This window comes from Balaenoptera borealis (assembly GCF_965194805.1).
Source record: "Balaenoptera borealis genome assembly, chromosome: 3".
Taxonomy (NCBI): domain Eukaryota; kingdom Metazoa; phylum Chordata; class Mammalia; order Artiodactyla; family Balaenopteridae; genus Balaenoptera; species Balaenoptera borealis.
In genome coordinates, this window is record NC_138866.1 from 28,853,711 (window position 1) to 28,875,871 (window position 22,161).

Consider the following 22,161-nt stretch of genomic DNA (forward strand, 5'->3'; position numbering starts at 1 on the left):
GGTGAAAGAAGGAACATATCAAAGCACCTTCTATGTGCCAGGCACCATGTGATTCGTTTCAGCCTCACAGGAACCCCAGTCAGTGGCTGTCATTGTTTCCAATTCTCAGCAGAGAAAGCCAAGATCAAAGAGGTTAATAACTTGCCCCAAGTCACCCAGCACACAGCTGGTAAGTGGCTGAGCTGAGAATCACCCCCAGGCTGCTGGGCGCCGAATCTCAGCCCTTAGCACCACAGCCCCTGAGGGAGTGGGAGTCTGGTTTGGATCGGAGAGCTAGAATCACAGCCCATTTTCCTTCCCAGAGCCTCAGGCTACATCTCAACAGGCTGACTTCTGCAGAGAAAGCAGGGGGTTTACCCACACCCGGCACATAAGGGAGCTCAGCGAGAGGAAGCCAAGTCCTCGGTTTTGCGCTATCAGGGCAGCTCAGAGACAACACCCCTGGAGCTCTGCTAAGTCACCCCACCCCCTCTCTGAGCAGAGACACTGCCCCGTGCATCGGACACACCCCCTGAACACATACCTTCCCTCTTGGACCTGGGGAGAAGGAAGAGGCGCCCACCTGCTCTGCTGACATGAGGCCCTCGGGCAGCCTTGCCACTGCGGCCCAAGAGACGCAGTGTGGCCGTCGGGGCAGCACCCATGGGGGCTGTGTCTGCAGTCACGGGGCGCCAAGCCAGACCGCAGGGGCTGCCGGTGTGAGGAGTGCCGCAGAGATGGGGCTGGGCCCGGGGCTGGCAGGTGTGGGCTCTGGTCGCCTCTGGGGTTACCCTGAGCTGAGGGTTGCTCCTGGGGTGCCCACCACTGGTCTCTGAAATCTAGAAAGAAGAGGAAGCAAAAGTCATGTGATGTCTCCACCTGGCTCCTCGCCCTCCATCTGTATCTACATCAGACCCACCTCTCCCCATCCCCCCAAACCACCTGCCGCCACCCTCAACCTCCATCTCAAGGGCCCGGGGCTGGGGGCTTCCACTGAGCTTCTCACCTGAGGCGGGGGCCTCCCGTGGGCCCAGAGACATCCACGGGTCCCTGGGGCTGGTGTGCATGTCCTGCATGTTGGGGACTTCTGCAGGGAGCCGGGGCAGTCAGGGTGCAGAGGGAAGGCCACCCCCACCAACATCTGCTCCCACCCCACTACTCAGGCAGGACCTGGGGAACCCAGGACAGTAGAAGGAAAAAGGAGCAGACTTGTGTTTTTGTAAACACCCTTCCCAGGTTTCAAGAGAGTCTTTATCGCATAGAAAACGCTCATGTTACGTGTTCAGCAAAAGGAAAAGCCACATGTAAAATTAGCATTTATGTTTGATCCCAATGACATGAAACAAAAAATGATACACATTTTTAATTGGACTGATGAAAAGATAAACAATCCAATTTTAAAATGGGCAAAGAACTTGAACATATGCTCCTCCGAAGAAGACACACAGATGGCCAACAAGCACATGAAAAGATGCTCTACATCATCAGTCATTAAGGAAACGCACATCAGAGCCATAAGGAGACACCACTTCGTATGCACTAGGATGACTCTAATCAAAAAAGACTGAAATAACAAGTGTCGGCGAGGATGTGGACAAACTGGAAACCCATGCACTGTTGGTGGGAATGTAAAATGGTGCAACACTGTGGAAACAGACTGGCAGTTCCTCAAAAAGTTAAACGGAGTTACCATATAGCCCAGCAATTCCACTTCTAAATATATACCCAAGGGAACTGAATATACACACCCACACAGAAACTCCTACATGAATATGTTCATAGCAGCATTATTCATTATGGCCAAAAGGTGAAAACAACCCAAATATCCATCAACAGACAAATGGATAAACAAATTGGGTACATCCATATAATTGAATGTGATTTAGCCGTAAAAAGGAATGAAGTGCTGATGCATGCCACAACTTGGACGAACCTCAAAAACATTTTGCTAAGTGAAAGAAGCCAGATGCAAAAGGTCTGCTCTTCCTTTTATCTGATATATCTAGAATTGGCAAATCCATAGAGACAGAGAGCAGATCAGGTGACCAGGGAAGGGGACTAGGGTTAATGGGGAGTGATTACTTGATGGGTACAGGGTGCTTATACAGGGTGATGAAAATTTTTGAACCTAGAGAGTTGGTGGTTGTACAACATTGTGAACACAACAAATAAGAGCACACTGTCTACTTGGACTTCCCTGGTGGCGCAGTGGTTAAGAACCCACCTGCCAATGCAGGGGACACGGGTTCGAGCCCTGGTCCGGGAAGATCCCACATGCCGCGGAGCAACTAAGCCTGTGCACCACAACTACTGAGCCTGCACTCTAGAGCCAGTGAGCCACAACTACTGAGCCTGCGCGCCTAGAGCCCGTACTCTGCAACGAAGAGTAGCCCCCGCTCGCCTCAACTAGAGAAAGCCCACGCACAGCAACGAAGACCCAATGCAGCCAAAAATAAATAAATAAAAACAGCACACTGTGTACTTTAAAGTGGTTAACTGTGTGTTACTGATTTTCACGTCAATTAAAAAAATTCCATATTAAAAACAATTGGATTAATAGATGAAGGGATAGAGAGTAGATGATGAAAAAGTAATTACAACAAAATATTAATTGTGAACTTGATGGTGGGCACGTGGCTGCTCACCACACAGCTCTTCAACTTTCCTGTGTGATTCAAATTTCTCATCGTCTCTTGTCCAGCTTAGTAAACTTACTAAAAGTCACGAACTGTACCATTAGCATGGGTGAATTTTACGCTGTATGATGTTTAACCACCTCAATATTAAGTTCTTAAAAAGATTTTCATCACAAAATATTAGAGAAAAAATGCAAAAGGCTAGGTTGATAAAATTAGGATAATAGGAATTTTATAAAGGGTACCCAAAAGAATACTAGCAGGACACCCCCAAAATGCTCACAGTGACTGTGAAACAGACTCACAGACACAGAGAACAGACTTGTGGCTGCCAAGGGGGGAGGGGAGTGGGGGAGGGATAGATGGGGAGTTTGGGATTAGCAGATGCAAACTATTACATATAGGATGGATAAACAACAAGGTCCTACTGTATAGCACAGGGAACTATATACAATATCCTGGGATAAACCATAATGGAAAAGAACATATATACTTATACACATACATATATATATATAAAACTGGGGGGCTTCCCTGGTGGCACAGTGGTTGAGAGTCTGCCTGCCAATGCAGGGGACACGGGTTCGAGCCCTGGTCTGGGAAGATCCCACATGCCGCGGAGCAACTAGGCCCGTGAGCCACAACTACTGAGCCTGCGCGTCTGGAGCTTGTGCTCCGCAACAAGAGAGGCCGCGACAGTGAGGGGCCCGCGCACCGCGATGAAGAGTGGCCCCCACTTGCCGCAACTAGAGAAAGCCCTCGCACAGAAACGAAGACCCAACACAGCCATAAATAAATAAATAAAAATAAATAAATTAAACAAACAAACAAAAAAAAAAACTGGGGACTTCCCTGCTGGTCTAGTGGTAAAGAACCCGCCTTACAATGCAGGGGATGCGGGTTTGATCCCTGGTCAGGGAACTGGGATCCCACATGCCACGGGGCAACTAAGCCCGCGGGCCACAACTACTAAGCTTGCGCGCCTCAACTAGAGCCTGCGTGCCACAAACCACAGAGCCCACACACTCTGGAACCCACGCCACAACTAGAGAAGCCCACGCACCGCAACGAAAGATCCCGCATGACTCAATGAAGATCCCGCGTGCCACAACTAAGACCCAGCGCAGCCAAAAATAAAATAAAAAATAATAAATGATAAATAAATCTTTCAAAAAAATAAAACTGAATCACTTTGCTGTACAGCAGAAACTAACACAACATCATAAATCAACTATACTTGAATAAAATAAATTTAAAAAACAAAAAAACCAAAATGCTCACAGTGAAAGTTTCTGAGTGCTTTGTGTGTGTGCGTGTTTTGCGAGGCAGAGGTGGTGGTGGTGGGGGGGTCCCTTCCTTCTATTTGTTAGTTTTTCAAATTTTCCACAATAAACATATTACTACATAGTGGAACAAAGTTATAAAAAATGAAATAAGTGAAAATTCCATTCTCACGTGGACTACATCTTGCCAGTCTCCAGGGAATATTTAAAAAATAATAATTTAGGGCTTCCCTGGTGGCACAGTGGTTGGGAATCTGCCTGCCAGTGCAGGGGACACGGGTTCGAGCCCTGGTCTGGGAGGATCCCACATGCCGTGGAGTAGCTGGGCCCGTGAGCCACAGCTACTGAGCCTGCGCGTCTGGAGCCTGTGCTCCACAAGAGAGGCCGCGATAGTGAGAGGCCCGCGCACCGCGATGAAGAGTGGCCCCCGCTTGCCGCAACTAGAGAAAGCCCTCGCACAGAAACGAAGACCCAACACAGCCATAAATAAATAAATAAATAAATAAATAAATAAATATTTAAAAAATAATAATAATAATTTAGGGTTGGAAGATTCCAGTAGAGAAGCGGGAAAATCTTTGTTTTCATTTTATTACCTATCCCACCTGGGCCAAAACCTCGGACAAGGCTGATTCCAGTTCCCTCCCCTGTTCTGGTCTCCTATCCACATTCGGCCCTGCGTTCACAGTCCCCAGCCAGCCTCGGAATTCCTGCTATCCCTCCGTTGCCTGAAAGGCACCTTTCTGCCAAGCCCACCCTGCCTCTGGCTTCCCCTCCTGTGACTCTTCTCTGCCACCTTTTCAGGCTTAACTTGGAGTCTGGGGCCCCTCCCCAGACCCACACCCGCAGGGGATCAGGCTCTGCTGGGCCAGCGCCGGCCCCTCCATTCCCATCATTCTCTCTAAGAGCTTGGATTTCTGCACCCTGCTCCCCACCTGGCTCCTGCTTCTCAACTCTCTCCACTTCAGCCTGACACTCAGGCAGGTGCCAAATCTGTCCTAAACATCTTTCATGGTGTCACTTCTAGCTCCAAAACTTTCAGTGGCTCCCCTGGGCCTATCAGACAAATTTAATCAGTCGCCAGAGGCCTGAGGCCCTCAGCATCGCCCCAGCCCGAAGAGCACCCGCCCTGGACAGACCCGTCATCACCCCCATATCCTGTGCCGAGGGCCGGTCCTGGGCCCCTACTGGTCTCACAGTTACTGAGCACTTGAAATGTGGCCTGAGGGACTGAGAAACTGAGTTTTAAATTTTACCGAAGTAGAATTAATTTTAAATTTAAACACTGACACATGATTCATTTATTGAAAAACGCTTCAGTATGTCTGGAACGACTTGGGGATGTTAATCTGCTTTTTCAACTGTACGTTTCATGACATCTAAATCGAGATCGACTACACCAGTGAAATTTTAGCACTGGGGGTTCGATCCCTGGTCGGGGAACCAGGATCCCACATGCCGCAGGGCAACTGGGCCCGTGCGCCACAACTACTGAGCTCGTGTACCTCAACTAGAGAGCCTGCATGCTGCAAACTACAGAGCCCACACGCCCTGGAGCCCATGCGCCACAACTAGAGAAGAGAAAACCCGCACACCACAACTAGAGAGAAGCCTGCACGCCGCAAGATCCCACATGCCTCGATGAAGATCCCGCATGCCACAACTAAGACCTGATGCAGCCAAAAATAAATAAATATATATATAATAAATAAATCTTTAAAAGAATAAATAAAATAAAATGTGGTTCTTAGAAAATTTTAAATGACATGTGGGGCTTGCCTTCTATTTCTTTTGGCGAGCACTGCTCAAGAGTCTAGAAAAGACGGGGAACCAGAGCTGTCCGGTGTGTCCGCTCAGAAGCCCACCCCTCAGGGGGCCGCCTCTTTGCACCCTCGACCCCTCCTCCCGGGCACTTGCCAGTAAGCACTACAGCACTAGTTACAGTACCCAAAACAGCAGGAACCACCTAAATTCTAAATTCATACCCACCATGGACTTCTGTGGAGCCCCTAGAAATCATAAGACGAAAATGTTCACACACCAAATGTCATTAGGGGGAAAAAGGAGATACAAAATCACACATACGTTACAAGGAAGTTCACTAAAGATTTATCCCAACAATAGATGGGATCAAGGGTAATTTAAGTTTCTCGCTACATACTAATTTTCTAAATTCTCCAAATTTTCCACAATGAACATAATTATTTTTATAATTATGAAAACAGCAATGAAGGTTATTTCTTTTACAACTCAGCCTGGCCTGAAGTTCTCTTTCTGTTTCCCTCCTTTCAACCTATGTGAATGCCTCTCTGGGGCAGGTTCAGGACAGCCTCTTCCAGGAAGGCATCCAGGGTCCTGGGACACCGAGTGGCTCCAGGGAGCTGGACTTGTAAGAGCCCGAGGATCCTCCTGCTCGTGTACCCCAACGGCCAGGCCCAGGCTAAGGAGCCCCAGGAGCCCGGCCCAGGGTCCCCCAGGGCCTCACCGCCACTGCCACCCATCCTTTGCTTATGGAGTACTGTGTATTCAGGCACTGTGCCAAGCGATCACCACGAGCCTGGAAGGTCAGTCTTATTAACCCCACTGTACAGATGGGCAAACCGAGGATCAGAGAGGAGGGGCAGTTGCCCAGGGCCACACGGCTGGTCAGCAGTGGAGATTTGAACCCAGGTTAGCTGTTGACTCCAGGCCACTGGTTCTTAGCCACCTTGCCACGTGCCTCCACTGGAACCCAACCATTCCCCCATCACTGGCACATCAGGGCCAAACGCCTCTCTGCAGCATCACAAGGCCGACCACCCACCCCCCGGCTCAGCCCCAACCCACGCCTTCCCTCAGTAACACTTCCTCACACCAAGTAAGTTGCTGGCCTCTGTGCCCTTTGTCCTGCAGCTCCTCGCGACTGGGACACCTTCCTTCCCAGTGGGGACGGGGGTGAAGGGAGGCGGGAAGGCAGAGACAATATGCGAGGACAATCCTTCCTGGACCGCCTCCCTCTCTGCACTCAGTCACCCAGTCACTCAACAATTACTGAGTACCTAGCACGCGCTAGCTAAGTTCTGCAGGGGTATAAACAGAAAGAAGGAAGGGGACCTGGCCCTCAAGAAGCTTACAGCTAGTAGGCCTACAAGCCATGTACAACCACTGCAGCACCAGGAAACCAACCTTAGAGTGACAGCAGTTACAGTGAGCCAGGGGGGTGGGGTAAGGGATGCGACCTCCGAGGGGGGAAACAGGGCTGCCTGGTGAGGCTGTCTAGGGCCGGACTTTGTGGGTGGCAAAGGCTTCCCACACGGTGATGTGTGAGAGCGTTCCAGGTGGCTGACAGCACAGGCAAAGGCCCAGCGGCAGGAAGGGCTGGCCAGGTTGATAGCAGGGAAAGAGGTTGGGCCAGGTACCAGCTGCCCCTCCTGTCCTTACCTGGAGGAAGATGGCAGGGCTGCGTGTTACAGGGCTCCACATCCGCAGGCCTGGATGGCTGCAGGCTCCCGCAGTGGCCGGGCGGGCCAATGGCACAGACCACCTGGCGCCTCCGAGTGCCCGAGCTGCAGCTCTTGGAGCACTGGGGCCCCCCGGGGTGGGAGTGGGAAGAGAGAACAAGCCCGCAAAGGGAGAAAGACCCTGAGACTGGGTGGGGGGTACCTATAAGGCAGGGGGAAGGGGGAAGGTGCCTGGTACTGCGTGTCAGACCCAAGGACAGGCACATGTGCAGCCTCCGGTCAGAGACCCAAGGGACCGGGATTGGGCAGCAGGTATGGGTGGGGGGAAGTACTCACTAGGCCCCAGGCGCCTACGTGCCAGGCCTGGTCACTGAGGGGGGGACAGCTGTCATGCACACAGGGCTCAGTGAGGGGGGGACGGTCCTCCAAGGAGCACGCTGTGGCGTGGAGCAGAGACCCCTCGTCACCCCGGCAGGTGATGGTCCGCCTCCGGACCCCAGCGCCGCAGCTGACAGAGCACTGTAAGGACCAGGCTGTCAGCACGAGCTGGTCCTCGCCCAGCGGGAGGCCCACCAGCCTGGCACGGAGGGCAGACAGCACCCTACTGCCCCACGTCCAGTTCCCAGGCCCAGAGAGGCTGAGTCATCCTCCTGCGGTTACACAGCCTGAATCATGGCTGCAGATACCAAGCTGAGGTGCGTTTTCCACATTCCTTCATTTGCAACTGCAACATAGGTAGGTGCCAGAAGCAGTGACCAGCAGCCCCAGTTTCCCCCTGGCCCCCAAACAGTGTGCCCGGCTTCCTCTTTCCCACCGGCCTGGGATCCTAGAGCAGGAGGAAGAACACGGGAGCAGGAGTCCAAGCCCCCGCTCCTAGGCCCAGCTTCTGCCACAGCTTCCAAGACCACGTGGCAGGTCACTTTACTCCCAGGATCTGTTTGCCCGAGGCGGAGGACGAGCCTCCCAGCCCTTCCCTGCTGCTGCCCAGGCCCAAGACCCAGTTCCTGACTTCCGCCCCTCCTGGTCAGGGCCGGGCCTCACCTCGCCCCAGGGCTCCGCGCTCCAGGCTGTGCAGCGCTGCAGGTTGCAGGCCTGCGTGGTAGGGGGTTTCTCAGGCAGGGCCGCACACTCGGCGTCCTCAGCAGCCTCCTGGACGCCGGCGCCATCAGATGAGACACAGTAGACGGTGCGGGACTGGGAGCCGCCCTCACAGGAGGCCGAGCAGGGCGTCCAGGGCCCCATCTTCCAGCTGGCAGGGAGCAGGAGGGCGGTGAGGCTGGCCCTGCAGCAGGGGCCAAGGTCCAGGCCCGAGGGGGCACAGGAGTGGAGGGGGGACCCCCACCCGGCCCATTCTCTGAGCATCAGGCCGTGCAGGTGAGGGGCAAAGAGCCCTGCGCGAAGGCCAAGGTCCGGTCCTGCTCACCCATCCCCACCACTGTGCACTGGTCCCTATAAACACGGAGTCTGGCTGCCTCCCTCTCAGTGTTCCTGTCCTCACCTGCGTCCCCCTTCCTCCTTCTCACCAGGTCAGCCATCACCCCCAGCCAGACTCCATCCCCTCTGGGTCTGAACTTAGTGGGGGCATCTCCCGGAGGGGCCGTGCTCACCCGAGTGGGGAGTGGCCCTTCCTGGCCGTGGGGCCCAAGGACCTAGAAGAAAGGGCCAGCCCCACTGCAATGCAAAGCCACGCCCACCACCATCCCAAGAGACCAGCTGCCACCAAGGCCATGGGAGGAAGGACTGCACAGCCCTGCGGGGAGCCTGTGGCCCAGGAGTACCTGTTCCTGCACACACACTGGGCCCCAGGGAGGGGCCACGCTCTGGGCCGGTGCAGGTAAGAGGTCCCTTGTGCACAAACACAGGCACTGCCGATGCCCTCAGGCCCCTTGGCCCGAGCCCTGGCCCACTCCTTGGCATCTGCCAAGTCCCCTGCCAGCTCAGACAAACGGGGCCTCCGATACCCCCCCAACCCTCCCGCTGCCAGCCTGGACATCCTGGGCACTGTGTGGGCTCACGAGGGCGGACGGAATAGCCCGGGGTCTCATGCTCAGGACCCCCCACTGCCCCCGCCCGGCTGACAGCTGGCTCCTCCCGCTCTGTCCACAGCTCTGAGGAGCCCCCCAACCTCTTTCTTTGCTCAACACCTAAAGCGGCTGAGGGACCCCACTCCCTTCCCACCCAAGAGCTTGGGTCCCGCAGGGGCAGAGGGGGCTGGCAGGGCCTCACCGCTTGGTGTGTGGGCAGGGCTGAGGGCTGCAGGGTCGGCGGTCAGCCGGCCGCGGCCGGTGCCGGCACAGGTGTTCGGGGTAGACCTCATTGTCGATGGTGCAGAACACCGGGCGGGTCTGCTGACCTGCAGAGGCCCGGCCATAGCAGGCAGCCAGTCAGTCCAGACTCGCCAAATGCATTCTCTGGGCCAGGCACCCTTCCGGACACGTCCCAAGCATCACCTTGATTAAGCCTCAAATGAACCCCTGGGGTAGGCTGCCATCACCATCCTCAACTTACGGATGAGGAAACTGAGGCTCAGCGAGTTGTATCTGTGGGCGATGGAGCCCCGCTCTGACACCTGACCATTAGCTCCAGGCCCAGCCTCCACCGCCAATGGAATACTGTCTCCTGTGAGATGCCACTGCCTCGGGGAAGCCCTCCGGTTCTCTTAGGTTGGGCGGGGGCCCTTCCTCGAGTCCCCTGATCTCTGGGTTTCCCCCAGGTGACCCCCATGACATGAGGCTGTCTCCTCTCCTTGTCCACCCCCCACCCACAGCTGGAGCGCCTGGAGGAGAGAGCCAAGCCCCGTGTGCAGCCGCGCCCCCGACCAGGGCCCTGCCCTCACCTCCACCACACGTGGCGCTGCAGTCGCCCCACGAGCCATGGCTCCAGCTGAAGCCGGGCCAGGGGGTGCTCAGGGGCAGGTGGTACTCGAAGTGCACGCCAGGGTTGGGCTCCTGGCTGATGAGCTGTGCAGGAGGGTCCCCACTGAGGCCTGATGCCAGGGGGCCACACCCGCCCAGCCCGCAGCCCTCCTGCCGGCCACCCCCATCTCCCGCCAGCCCCACTCACCTCGACGATCAGGGGCTCCGAGGTGGGGCCGCGGGCGTGGAGCCGCTCGGGCGCCAGGTCCCCCTCAGCTCCCCGCTCATAGTGCAGGACGGTGCTGGCCACAGGTAGGGCCCGGGCGCCCTCGATGGTCCAGTGCCCGTTGAGGTAGTAATCACCACGGATGCTCTTCACCGCTGGGCAGGGCGAGCACCCTAGTCAGCTGCCCTGGCAGGACCCGCCCCCCTGCCCCAGACCCAAAACTGTCCTCACCCAGGAAATTCCTGCTGGCGGCCGCCTCCTCAATGCGGATGCTGGTGGCCCCCACGGGAACTATGAGGATCTGGTTGTAGCCTGAGGGGACAGAGATACCCCGGGACCACTCAGCTGCAGGGAGGAGTTGGCCCTGAGGAGGCTAGGTGCCCGCAGCACAGGTGGGGTCAGGGCAGGGCAAGTAGCACACAGGCAGGGCCGGGTGCTTGGGAAAGAGTGTTCCTGAAGGAGCAGGCAGCCTTGCAAAGCCCAGAGGGGCGGGCAGGCTCCAGCGCCCATACTGACCGGGAGGGGAGGGGGCAGATGGGGACGATGGGGGAAGGGATGAGGAGGCATCCAGGTGGCCACTGGATAAGGGGGCAGAGATCCTAGTGTGAGCCCACGGGCTCCTGGACAAGGGTTTGGCCTCCACCCTGAGGCGTGACCTCAGGCCTTTCATGACCTGAGTGCCAAATCAGACCCTCTCAGTGCCATGAGAGCAACTCAGCCAGTGAGGGAGACAGGCCAGGAAGGAGCAGGTAACAGACCCTTGTCTCAACTGTCTGTGGACCCCGGGAGGAGCCCCACCTCTGCTGAGGTCATTGGCATCAAAGACGCCTGTGACGGGGTAGCAGGTCGTGCCGTCACCCCCGCACTGCAAACACTTGTCCTCCTGCTTCCACGAGTCCAGGTTGTGGTCACAGCCGACAACCTGCCAGGCAGAGACGAGGGGAGATGGGAGAGACCAGAGTGAGTCACGGTCACACCAGGACTTGAACCCTGGCCGCGTAGCCAGGTCCAGGAGGCGCAGTAACCATTCTCTAGCCATGGGGGCCGAGTAAACCTTGAATCTGGCCTGTGGTCGACAATCCACCTCTTCTGCCTACTCGGCACCCGTGTCCCCTTCTCTAACAATAGCACCTCATTTTCCTTCCTTTGTGGGAGCCACCTCTCTCCCACAGAGTTTGCATACAGTTCCCCAACAGTGGCTTCGGGCCAATCAGCGGGTTGTATGCCTTGCTCAAAGCTCACAGGGGGAGCCCCAGGCCAGGACAAGCCAAAGGCAACCCCAGGTCGCTGGAACTCCTGGGAATAGGGCATCCTGTCCCAGGGGGTTGCCAGGCTGGGACAACTGAAGCCTGGGCTGCTGGGCCAGCTTCACACCTCATCAGAAGAACCTATCTGCCCCTAAGCTGACCCAAGAGACAAGGAGAGAGATGTTTCCAGCATCATCATTCAAGCACCTGCAGCCAGCCAGCCCTTCCCTCAATGGCATTTTTAAAATTTCTTAAGTCAGTTTTAGTTGGGTTTCTATTACTTGCCCGTGAGCCACAACTACTGAGCTCGCGTGCCACAACTACTGAAGCCCGTGTGCCTAGATCCCGTGCTCCACAAGAGAAGCCACCACAATGAGAAGCCTGTGCACCTCAACGAAGAGTAGCCCCCGCTTGCCGCAACTAGAGAAAGCCTGCACGCAGCAACAAAGACCCAACACAGCCAAAAACAAATAAATAAAATAAGTAAATTAAAAAAAAAAAAAGAAATACACTGGTGAATGTATTAAAATATTTATGTCTGGAAGATTTGAGGATACAGGAGAGAAGGCTGTAGGGACATTATCTTCAAGTATCAGAAAATAGGAGGAAACCCAGGGTGGGAAAGGGGAATGGAAAGAATTAAGAATAATGGAAGAGAGGTTCATTTAGTATAATTGTGAGCAGCTGTGAAGAGCAGCATGGAAACAAAATTACCCAGAAGAGGTGGTAGCCTCAGCGTCCACAGTGCCACCCAGAGGGTTCCTCTTACTGTGGGGCTAGAGTTTTCAAAGGGCAAAGGTAAGAGGGTCACAGGGCATCTGCGATGCAAGGCACCTTAGAAGCTAGTCTTGAGAAGACGTCAAAGTCATGAGAGCCCCTGGCCTGCTGATGCGGGGCTGGGCGACGTCTGCAACAGGCCCCAAGCCATCTGGTGGGGGTGGGGGCATAACTCACCCGGCAGCTGCCATCCACGCAGATGTCCCGTTTGCCAGGCTCGCAGGGTGTCCCGTCTATGACGGCCTCCCTGTGCTTGTAGTAGAAGCTCTCCCCCTTGGGAATGCAGTTCAGTTCACATTTGTTTGGGGCTGCGGTGAGCAAGAGGGGAAAGCTGAGAGGCTGAGCGAGGTTCAAGGCCTGTCCTAGCAACAGCGAAGTGTGGGCAGGGGCCAGAAGCACGCGCGCCCACGACTGGGAGGGGCCTACAGCGCCATACGTAATCCCAGTGGCTCAGAATCCCACCTCCAACCCAGGGAGAAGGGATGCTCTCCCCGAAACTGCTGCATCTCTGGGACTCCCTGGGAATCAAGTCGAAGAAAAATCCCAGAATAAGGAAAAAGCTAGACATTTGAAGAGGTCTATTTCAGCCTTATTATTTGTAATAGTCCCAAGTTTTAACAATCAGCTACTCTATTATCTATCACTAGAATATTACGCATGTTGACTGTGCTATTAAAAACTATGATTATGAAGACTAGACAATAATGTGGGAAGATGCTTATAACAGAGTGCAAAGCGATACTATGTAATAACTACAAATATGTAAACAGAGAGAGAATAATGTGAAAAGGGCTAGCATGAAATGCTAGCCGGGATCCTATGAAAGAGATAGGGTTAAGGTTTTTTTCTTGTTTCAATTTTTATATTTATCTAAATATTATATACACATTGTTTAAACAGCCCAGAAGTACAAATAGGATTGTAATCACCTCCACCACAAAGAAGGCACCCCTCGACAACCCTTTTTAAACTTTCCTCTGTGTTCTAATTTTTCTATAACATATATTTAAGTTATTTTCAACATACCCTCACCTTAGGATCCAGGAGGAGCAATGAAGGCAAACTACCCCACTGGGGCCGCCCCCTCTAGCCAAGACCCCTTCCCCACCCCAGAGCACACACAGGATATGTTTACTGATTTGGAATCCAGAGTGCCACAGAGTTTCCAGGAGTCATCCACAGTGAGCAGTGAAAACTACTACTCAGAAGGATTATCCTAAGGTATGTTCTGACTCACCTAAAATGCTTTAAGTACACGCATGTTAGTGTTTTTTTTGTTTGTTTGTTTTCTTGAACTGTATTGCTCTAAAAATTAATGACCCCACACCTTCCTCAAAGTTACCCAGAGCCGGGCTCCGGCACCAGAGACTCTGAGTAAATGAGCCCTTGCCACACCAAGACCCCTGCAGCCCAGCCTGCAGTTTGCCCAAACTCGGGCACCAACTCCACTCCCCACCTCGCACCCCACCCCCGCCCGGCCCCCCACCATGCCTCCTGCCACGTGAGGAATGCTTCCGGAGCAGGCCAAACAAAAGGCGGCTCAAAACGGCAGAGGCTTGGCCAAGACTTTGTTTGAAAACGTACCTACGGAGGGGAAAAGGATGGAGAAACCTCAAAACGACCACCACTGTTGTGCCCTGCTGGGGGTGCTGGAGGTTTTTCTTTAAATGTATTTGACAACGTGTCTGTAATATGGTAATGAGAACTGCGAAATGCGAAGTCGGCGTAGCGAAGAGATCCCCCAAAGATGGGACCCAGCCAGCGTAGGGCAACGCAGGCGGGGGCGGCAGTCGGAGGGACTCGCGCACTTACCGCCGTAGTAGGGCAGCCACTCGTACCGCCGCCCCTGGAACTCCTGGCCGTCGAACTCGGCGCACTGCTCCGCCCTGAAGTCGCGGGCGCCGTCGGGGCAGCTCTGCGGGGCGGAGGGGACAAGGGAAGGGGCTCGTGGGTCCACCACTGGGGTCTGCCGCCCGGTTAGCCCCGGGGAGGTGGGGTCCTGTCCCCCCCAAACCCCCGCTGTAGCTTCGGGGAGGCGGAGTCGGGCCCCCAGGGCTCCCGTGCGCCCGCTCTAGGGGCCTTGGGCTGCCTGGGCGAAGCTATCATTTCAGGCGGGGTGAGGAAGGGGTTGCTGTGCACCGACAGGAGGGCCTCCCAGGGCTAGGATGTCAAACGAGCAGGGCGTCCGGGAAGCTGTCCCCCACCCCCGGGGGCTTTACCTTACCTCGGGGCGGCAAGAGCGGTGGCTCCGGGAGGGGCCCACGCAGCCAGAGCCCCCATCTCTCCTGCAGGGCGAGAGCGCTGGGAAGACCCGAACCCCCATGACCCAACACCCCGCCCCCTCCTGGGGCTCCCCCGCAGGCCCCCCAGCTTTGGTGGCGCCACCTGGTGGGCACCACTGGGCCCGAGGGGTGGCAAGGAGAGGAGGCGGGTGGCCACACACATAAATCCCTTTAGGTAGGTTTAATCAGCCCTCTGTTTATACCTGGGAGAAGCCAGACCCAGAAGTCTAACTACCCCGTAGTCTGTCTAACTTGGGGCCACTCTGCCTCTTAAAGCAAATTCCCAGAGAAGCCTCAAATTCTGCCCTTGGAGACACAATAAGATGTAATACATACCCACTTGGTAAGGTTATTCTGCCATTTAAGGAGTAAATGAGGATAAGGCACTTAGAATAATATCTTATCTCTCTCCCTCTTCACGCAAAGTTTTCAGGAACAGTTAAACCCACTGACAGGCAGGGTGTCATCACCCCTTCTTTTGCACCCTGTAGTACCTATCAGAGTGCAGAGCACACAGCAGGTGCTTAATAAGTGACTTAGAGCAAAAAACATCTATACTTGACAAAGAGGCTGACAGTAGAGAAACCACACAGGTTAAACTGTTGAAGATTATTCATTAATTCAACAAGAATTCACTGCGCCTGCCAGGCACTGCATGAGGAGCTAGAGACTCGGGGTGGATGAAGCAGGAGTGTCTCCAGGCCCCTGAAATAAGGCTGTTGTTGCAGTCAGAGTGTAAGTACCTGGAAATGACCCAATTTCAAATTCTCCACTAAACCTGCTCCCAGAACAAATCCATTGCGTCGTAGGTCCTGCCCCTGTGGCCTGGCACTGGCCCGGGACACCTAGCCCAGGACCCAGCTGCTCCCTCACGCCTGCCCTCTTTTTACAAGCTGGCCCATTCCCACCTTCCTACCTCTGGGAGTAGCAGGGGCGCTCCCGGAAGCTGACGCCCCCTCCACAGGTCCGGCTGCAAGGGCTCCAGTTGCCCCAGGAGCTCCAGGTGTCACTCTGCCGCCTCACCCTGGGAGCCTGCAGGAGGAGACACTCAGGAGCGGGACTCAGCACTCGGAGCCCCACAGGGTGCTCAGGGCTCCCCCGAGGCCCCCTGCCTCAAAACACCCCCTCCCCTGCAAAGAACCTGAGATCTTGTCTCCTAGAGCCAAGGCTTCAGCACTGCAGCACCGCCAGGCACCCGAACATATTCATTTGTGGAATTGGCCAGCTGTCACCATATGGAGCTGGGAGCCAGCCCAGCCTTCTCATCCGTCAACGCCACCTCCACCAGCCGCCCCTATTTGCCAAGTACAGTGGGCAAGCCGCCAAGCTGGGGGCAGAGATCTCTCCCCTGACCGTGATATCCCCTGGCTGGGAAGAGCCTGGTTTGAGAACCAAGATGTCTGCGAACATTCCCTTGAATGGAAGCCCACGGATCAGCGGAGCATGCCCTTCCAGGAGGGAGATACAAAAGGGCAGGAAGAATAGCGTGTCATCAGGCAGGTAGGGCTCCACCTGTGCGGGGAATGTTGCCCAGGGGCAGCGCCATGTTTTTGTAGCTCTGGCCTATCAGAATAAGAACTTAATCTAAGTGTGTGTGTGTGTGTGTGTGTGTGTGTTGGAGTGGGGGCTGTGGTTTCTTCCTGCCGATCTGTGGCAGCGACTCCCAGGAGTCCCCCAATATCCATCCTCCCCTTCTCCTATTAAGAGAACCCTTGACTCTTAGCTGGATACCTGGCTGCCCCCACCCCCAAATTCATTTCCCAGACTTCCTGCAGCTAACCACAGCTATATCACTAAATTCTTGTCAGTGAGATGTACATAAAAGTGTTGGGTAGCAGCCTCCAGTGCAGGCATACCTCAGAGATATTGTACGTTTGGTTCCAGAACACCGGAAGAGAGCAAATATCGTGAAAAAGCAAATCACACAGATATGGGGATTTCCCAGTGCCTATAAAAGTTGTTTGCATTCTACTGTAATCTATTAAGCATTATGTCTAAAAAAGAAAAACAGAAACAGATGTATGTACCTCAATTTAAAGTACTTGGGACTTCCCTGGTGGTGTAGTGGTTAAGAATCCGCCTGCCAGTGCAGGGGACACGGGTTCGATTCCTGGTCCAGGAAGATCCCACGTGCCGCGGAGCAACTAAGCCCGTGCACCACAACTACTGAGCCTGCGCTCTAGAGCCCGTGAGCCACAACTACTGAGCCCGTGCCACAACTAATGAAGCCCATGCACCTAGAGCCTGTGCTCCGTAACAAGAGAAGCCACCGCAACGAGAAGCCCGCACACCGCCATGAAGAGTAGCCCCGCTCGCCACATCTAGACAAAGCCCACGTGCAGCAATGAAGACCCAACACAGCCAGAAAATAAAATATTTTTAAAAAGTACTTTATTGCTAAAAAATGCTAACCATCATCTGAACTTTCAGAAAGTCGTAATCTTTTTGCAATAGTAACATCAAAGGTCACTGATCATAGATAACTAACAAATATGATAATGATGAAAAATTTGAAATATTGTGAGAATTACCAAAATGTGACACAGAGACACGAAGTGAGCAAATGCTGTTGGAAAAATGGCACCAATAGACTTGCTCAACACAGGGTTGCCACAAACCTTCAATCTGTAAAAAATGCAATATCTGCAAACGCAATAAAATAAGGTGTCCCTAAGAGATAGCTTGCATGTGCAATTGTCCTTTTTCTTCTTTCTTCTGTATTCCTTCCTGCTGTTTGGGAATCAGATGTGATGGCTGGAGTTGGAGCAGCCTTCTAAACTATAAGGTAATTTGGGAATAGAGGCTTCACATAGTGAAGCAAAGATAGAAGAATCCTGGAGCCTGGAGGATGTGGTGAGACAGAACATCCCTAGACTTCTGACCTCTGGGTGTTTATTTGAAAGAGGGATCAAGTCTTTCTTGTGAAAGGACTGTTATTTGGGACTCTGTAACAGGAAAATAATCCTAATAGATACAGTTTCCCACCCGAAAGATCTGACACCCTGCAGCTGGCATCAGAAGCCCACATGCTACACACATATTCTCTCATTCACGCCTCAGAACAACCTGACGGACCCCAGTGCATGGAGAAGAGAGACGCAGAGAGAGAGGGAGCCACGTAGGAATAGGTGGACACAATAGAAGGTTGTCTTCACTCCAGGCCTCTGCTCTTACACCAGGTTCCCACCGACCTCACCTGGAGAACCAACGCCGACACTAGCCGAGGCCTAAGGAGCTGGAGAGGTGTTGGACTTGATTTCTTGCTAGGAGGCAAAAGGTGGACTGGAAATATGTCCTGTTTGCTGGAAGGGGACTTTATTTTAGGGCATCATGACATAAGAATCTCTAGGGGAAAAAAATCCCTGCCATTTTCCAGAGGAAGAATTCAAGTCCTAACGTGGAAAAGCAAACTCTTCCTCCCGTCGCGAGCCACCCGCCGCGTCACTGGATCTCAGGTGAGGATGGAGGTTTGCGCACGCGCAGATTACTCACAGTGCTGTTCTAGCGCCTTGGTGCCAAACATCAGGTTTTCCTTGTTTTATAATAAAACCAGAACCCTGAATCAGAACAACTCACACACGCAATGAACCACGTACAAAACCAAGAAGGAAGGGCCAGCCAGACCAAAGGTCTGAGCTTTCACTCCTCAAATCATTTACCCTTCAGTTCTAACTGGGCCAAAATCGCCAAGCTTCCAAAAACCAGCGAACCAGAATATAAAAGTGTTCTACGAAATTTAAACTGAAATTTACTTGGATCCGTTCCCATTTTAAAGGGGAAGATACTGAGTGTCGGGGTTGGAGGGTGACTTTCCAAGGACCACAAGCACCTCCCCTCCAGACTCATCACTACAATATAAGAATTCTGGAAGCGGCCCACAAGAACTGCTGCTTTCTCATCCTGCCGCCTCGGCCTGGCTACTAATTACCTCTGACCAAGTCCTGTTTGGATGTCAGTCTCACTCCTGAAGCACGAGACTGAGCCTCCCCAATCTACCCTTCCCTGCGACTGGGCTGGGCTTACCGGCGTGGGCAAGGCAACAAGGGGCACCCCTGCCACCCAGCCACCTTGTGCCATCAGGATGGGGTGGGGGAGGGCTCACCTGAATACAGGACCCCTTAAGTACCAAGCCTTACAAACATCCCCTTGCCCCCGAGCCCAGCACCTGTGAAGCAGGCATCCTAGAGCCAGGCCCTGTCCTGTACTTTAGTTTCTCTGACAAAAAGAAAGCAGTGAGCCAGCAGTAGCACAGGCACATCTTGTTTCTCTATAATTACCCAAACCATGAGCCGCATGATGGTGTGAAGCCAGAATGAGCCGCTCCAGTCCACCCTCACCCTGGGCCTGTCCTCACCTGCCTCCTGCCACTCTCAGCACCCCACCAGCTCCTCCAACCCCCACCTGGACAACTCAGGAGCCCCCTTTCCTGCTGCACTGTTCCCAGGGGATCAGCTGCCCGACGTGCATGGGTGAGGGTGGGAGTGGGAACAGAGGCAGAGGCGAGGAGACTGGAAGTCCTCCCCTGACCAGCCTGGGGTTGGGGGGCGGCAAGGGGCGTAGTGCTTTATCCCTCCTTAATCAGCTACTCACTCTGCTCAGGCTGACCCCTCTCAGCACTGAGAATGATCCCATGAAGTTCTGGGGGTCCGGTGGGGGAGTCCTGGCCTCAGCTAGAACCGGCCTGGGCCATGGGGCAGGGGGCTGTGCCCAGCTAAAACCAGCCTGAGCTACACCCTCCCCCAGACAGTGCAGGAGGTATGGAGAGTTTTCAGCCCCAGCTATCCAGGTGTCTCTAAGGGAGAGAGCACCTAAGAGGACCCAGGTTGCTATGGATACCTTGACTCACTTCACCTGCATGCAACCTGTGGGTGGGTGTTATTACCCCCCCGCCCCCCCATTAAAGGAATCTAAGACCTGTTGATTTGCTTAGGGCCACAGCTGTTAGGAGGTGGCTCTGAGTTTCATCCTGGTGTCCTGACACTGTCACCATGCCCCCCCCAACCCCGAGCTCTGAGCTTCATGCAGCCAGGCACTAGGATAAAGCCTGTGCCGAAGACCTCAGATTGTGGCACTTAGGGAACAAGGACCATGGGGAGGCAAAGGTGACCCGGGGAAGCCAGAAGGTGGTAGAGAGGACATGAGGAAGGGGGCTCTAGCCCACTCTCTGCTCTGACTGTGGCCCATGCTAAATCCGTGGGGCTCTGGAGCAGTGCCCGCTGCCCACTGCTGACGTCCATCCCTGCCTGCCCCTCTCGGCCCTGGTCGGAGGAGTCCTTCTCATCCTCCACTCACATTTCCACTGAGGCATCATTCCCCCTGCCCTCCCTAAGGCAGCAAACAGTTTGGGTCCTTTCTCAGGGGTCCTCCTGCTGGCCTCAGAGGGCTGGGTAGGGCTGTGGGTCTCCCCCTGCGGAGCGCTCTCCAGGGACAGGACGGAAGCTGTGCCCTCCATCCTGTCAACGCAGGAGAAACTTGGCAGGAGCAGCCTCCAGGACCAAGCCCTGCTCTTCAGACAGTCCCTTCCCCAAAGATGGGTCCTGTGGTCTAGAAGATTCTCTGTACCTCCATAGAACCCAGATATGTTCTCCAGGGAGCCCTGTCCTTCAGGCCCCTGTTAATGAAACCGCTACTGTGATCACCAGTTGGCTTCCTGTGTCCACTTTTTAAATTTGTGCTAATGCGGTAGCCACTAACCACGTGAGTCTATTTAAATTCACATTAATCAAAATCAAATAAGATTCAGTTCCTCAGTTGCATTAGCCACATTTCATGTGCTCAGTAACCACATGAACTGAGTGGTTATCTTATTGAACAGCACAGATGCGGAACATTTCCATCATCTCAGAAGGTTCTAACGGTCAGCCCTGCTCTAGATGCTAAGCCCAAAGGCAGTGGGGAATGGCTGGCACCCCAAACCTCTAGGCCCAAACAGCCCCATTGAGGAGCAGCTGAGTTTGGTCCCAGGCAGGTGGCAGACATCTGGTGGGATGGGCCACCTAGCCCTGAATCTTGGCTGGTGCCAGCACTGATCTCCTCTTCCTTCCACCGTGATATACCACCCGGACAGGACGTTCCCAACATTAGCAGTGCCCCCCAGCACGTTCTGAAGGGGGAGGGCGCTGGGACGTTGCCATTTCTGCAAACTGTGCCCCAAAGCCAGGCGGGAAGTTTCAAGGTCCCACCCCTCTGAAGGAGCTCGGGCCGAGGGTTCGCCTCCTCCCACCCCACCGTCCCCGTCGCCGACATTGGCCCTCTCCTGGGGATGGCGCCACTGCCGGGGGTGCTCCAGCCGTCGGGGGCTCCGGCCCGCGGCCAAGCCCTCGCCCCCGCCTCCCCAGCAGGGTCCTCCCGGGGCGGGGCGTGGTGGAGGGGAAGGGTCGAACTCACCGAGGACCCGGGTGCCGGGGCCAGCAGCAGAGGCACGAGCAGCAGCAGCCGCATCTCGACCTGGCCTGCGGGAGAGGCCGGGGTTGGAGCGCGTGGGGCGGGACAAGGCGCCGCCCCACCCACCCCGAGTCCCGTGCTCCCCGCGGTCTCCTGGGCCGGCGCGGCGGGGGCGGCCTGTCCCTCCCTCCCGGCTGCCCACAGGTGACCCGGACACCCGCAGAGGGACTGGAGGGGATGCCGTGGGGCGCAGCGGAGCGGCCGTGCCACTCACACGGTGAGGGAGGGAAGGCCCGTCTGTAACTGGCTTCTAAAAGTTCAAGAGTAACTTCTTTCAGGGTTTCAGAGCGAAGGAAAGAGGGCAATTAAAAATACTTCTTTGTTGGGCTTCCCTGGTGGCGCAGTGGTTGAGAGTCTGCCTGCCAAGGCAGGGGACACGGGTTCGAGCCCTGGTCTGGGAGGATCCCACGTGCCGCGGAGCAGCTGGGCCCGTGAGCCACACCTACTGAGCCTGCGCGTCTGGAGCCTGTGCTCCACAGCGGGAGAGGCCGCGATAGCGAGAGGCCGCGATAGTGAGAGGACCGCGCACCGCGATGAAGAGTGGTCCCCGCTTGCCGCTTGCCACAACTAGAGAAAGCCCTCGCACAGAAACGAATACCCCAACACAGCCATAAATAAATAAATAAATAAATAAATACTTAAAAAAAAAGTAAAAGTCTATTAATTAAAAAGAAAAAACTTCCTTGTTAAAAGACAGGGAGTTCAGAATCAAAGCCATCAGACTCACTGTTTTAATTCAGCAAGAGATTCTTTTTAAAAAGCCATTACAGCGCTTGTTTAAAAACTCGTTAATAAAAATGTTTTTTAAAGTCTCTGCAGGCACTTTTAAAACTCAGCTTAAATGCTTTAAAAATGTTAATTGTATCTTACTTTAAACCCAAGCCAGCATTTCTCTGTACTGGAGAAGCTCCACAAGCAGGTTCCCTAAGGGGTGTGTGTGTGTGTGTGTGTGTGCAGAGTGAGTGCAGTATGTGCGTGTGTGCAATGTAGTG

The 22,161-nt window shown here is 54.5% G+C and overlaps 1 protein-coding gene across 3 annotated transcripts in view; it reads right to left on the bottom strand.

Moving 5' to 3' along the window:
- PAPLN (papilin, proteoglycan like sulfated glycoprotein) overlaps positions 1-22,161 on the bottom strand; it is a 35,720-nt gene that overhangs the window by 12,169 nt on the left and 1,390 nt on the right. For 2 of the 3 annotated variants that reach the window (XM_082383846.1, XM_082383844.1), the window contains exons 2-16: positions 21,113-21,177; positions 15,642-15,757; positions 14,668-14,728; positions 14,256-14,358; positions 12,621-12,751; positions 11,218-11,341; positions 10,651-10,731; positions 10,402-10,574; positions 10,175-10,298; positions 9,565-9,691; positions 8,380-8,587; positions 7,675-7,857; positions 7,319-7,460; positions 986-1,066; positions 563-818 (exon numbers count right to left, since the gene is read on the bottom strand). In XM_082383846.1, coding sequence (XP_082239972.1) covers positions 563-818; positions 986-1,066; positions 7,319-7,460; positions 7,675-7,857; positions 8,380-8,587; positions 9,565-9,691; positions 10,175-10,298; positions 10,402-10,574; positions 10,651-10,731; positions 11,218-11,341; positions 12,621-12,751; positions 14,256-14,358; positions 14,668-14,728; positions 15,642-15,757; positions 21,113-21,166 — 1,964 coding nt within the window. In that variant the 5' untranslated portion in view covers positions 21,167-21,177. Of the gene's footprint in view, positions 1-523; positions 819-985; positions 1,067-7,318; positions 7,461-7,674; positions 7,858-8,379; positions 8,588-9,564; positions 9,692-10,174; positions 10,299-10,401; positions 10,575-10,650; positions 10,732-11,217; positions 11,342-12,620; positions 12,752-14,255; positions 14,359-14,667; positions 14,729-15,641; positions 15,758-21,112; positions 21,178-22,161 lie in introns of all 3 variants that reach the window. The other variant, XM_082383845.1, reaches the window with a different exon arrangement.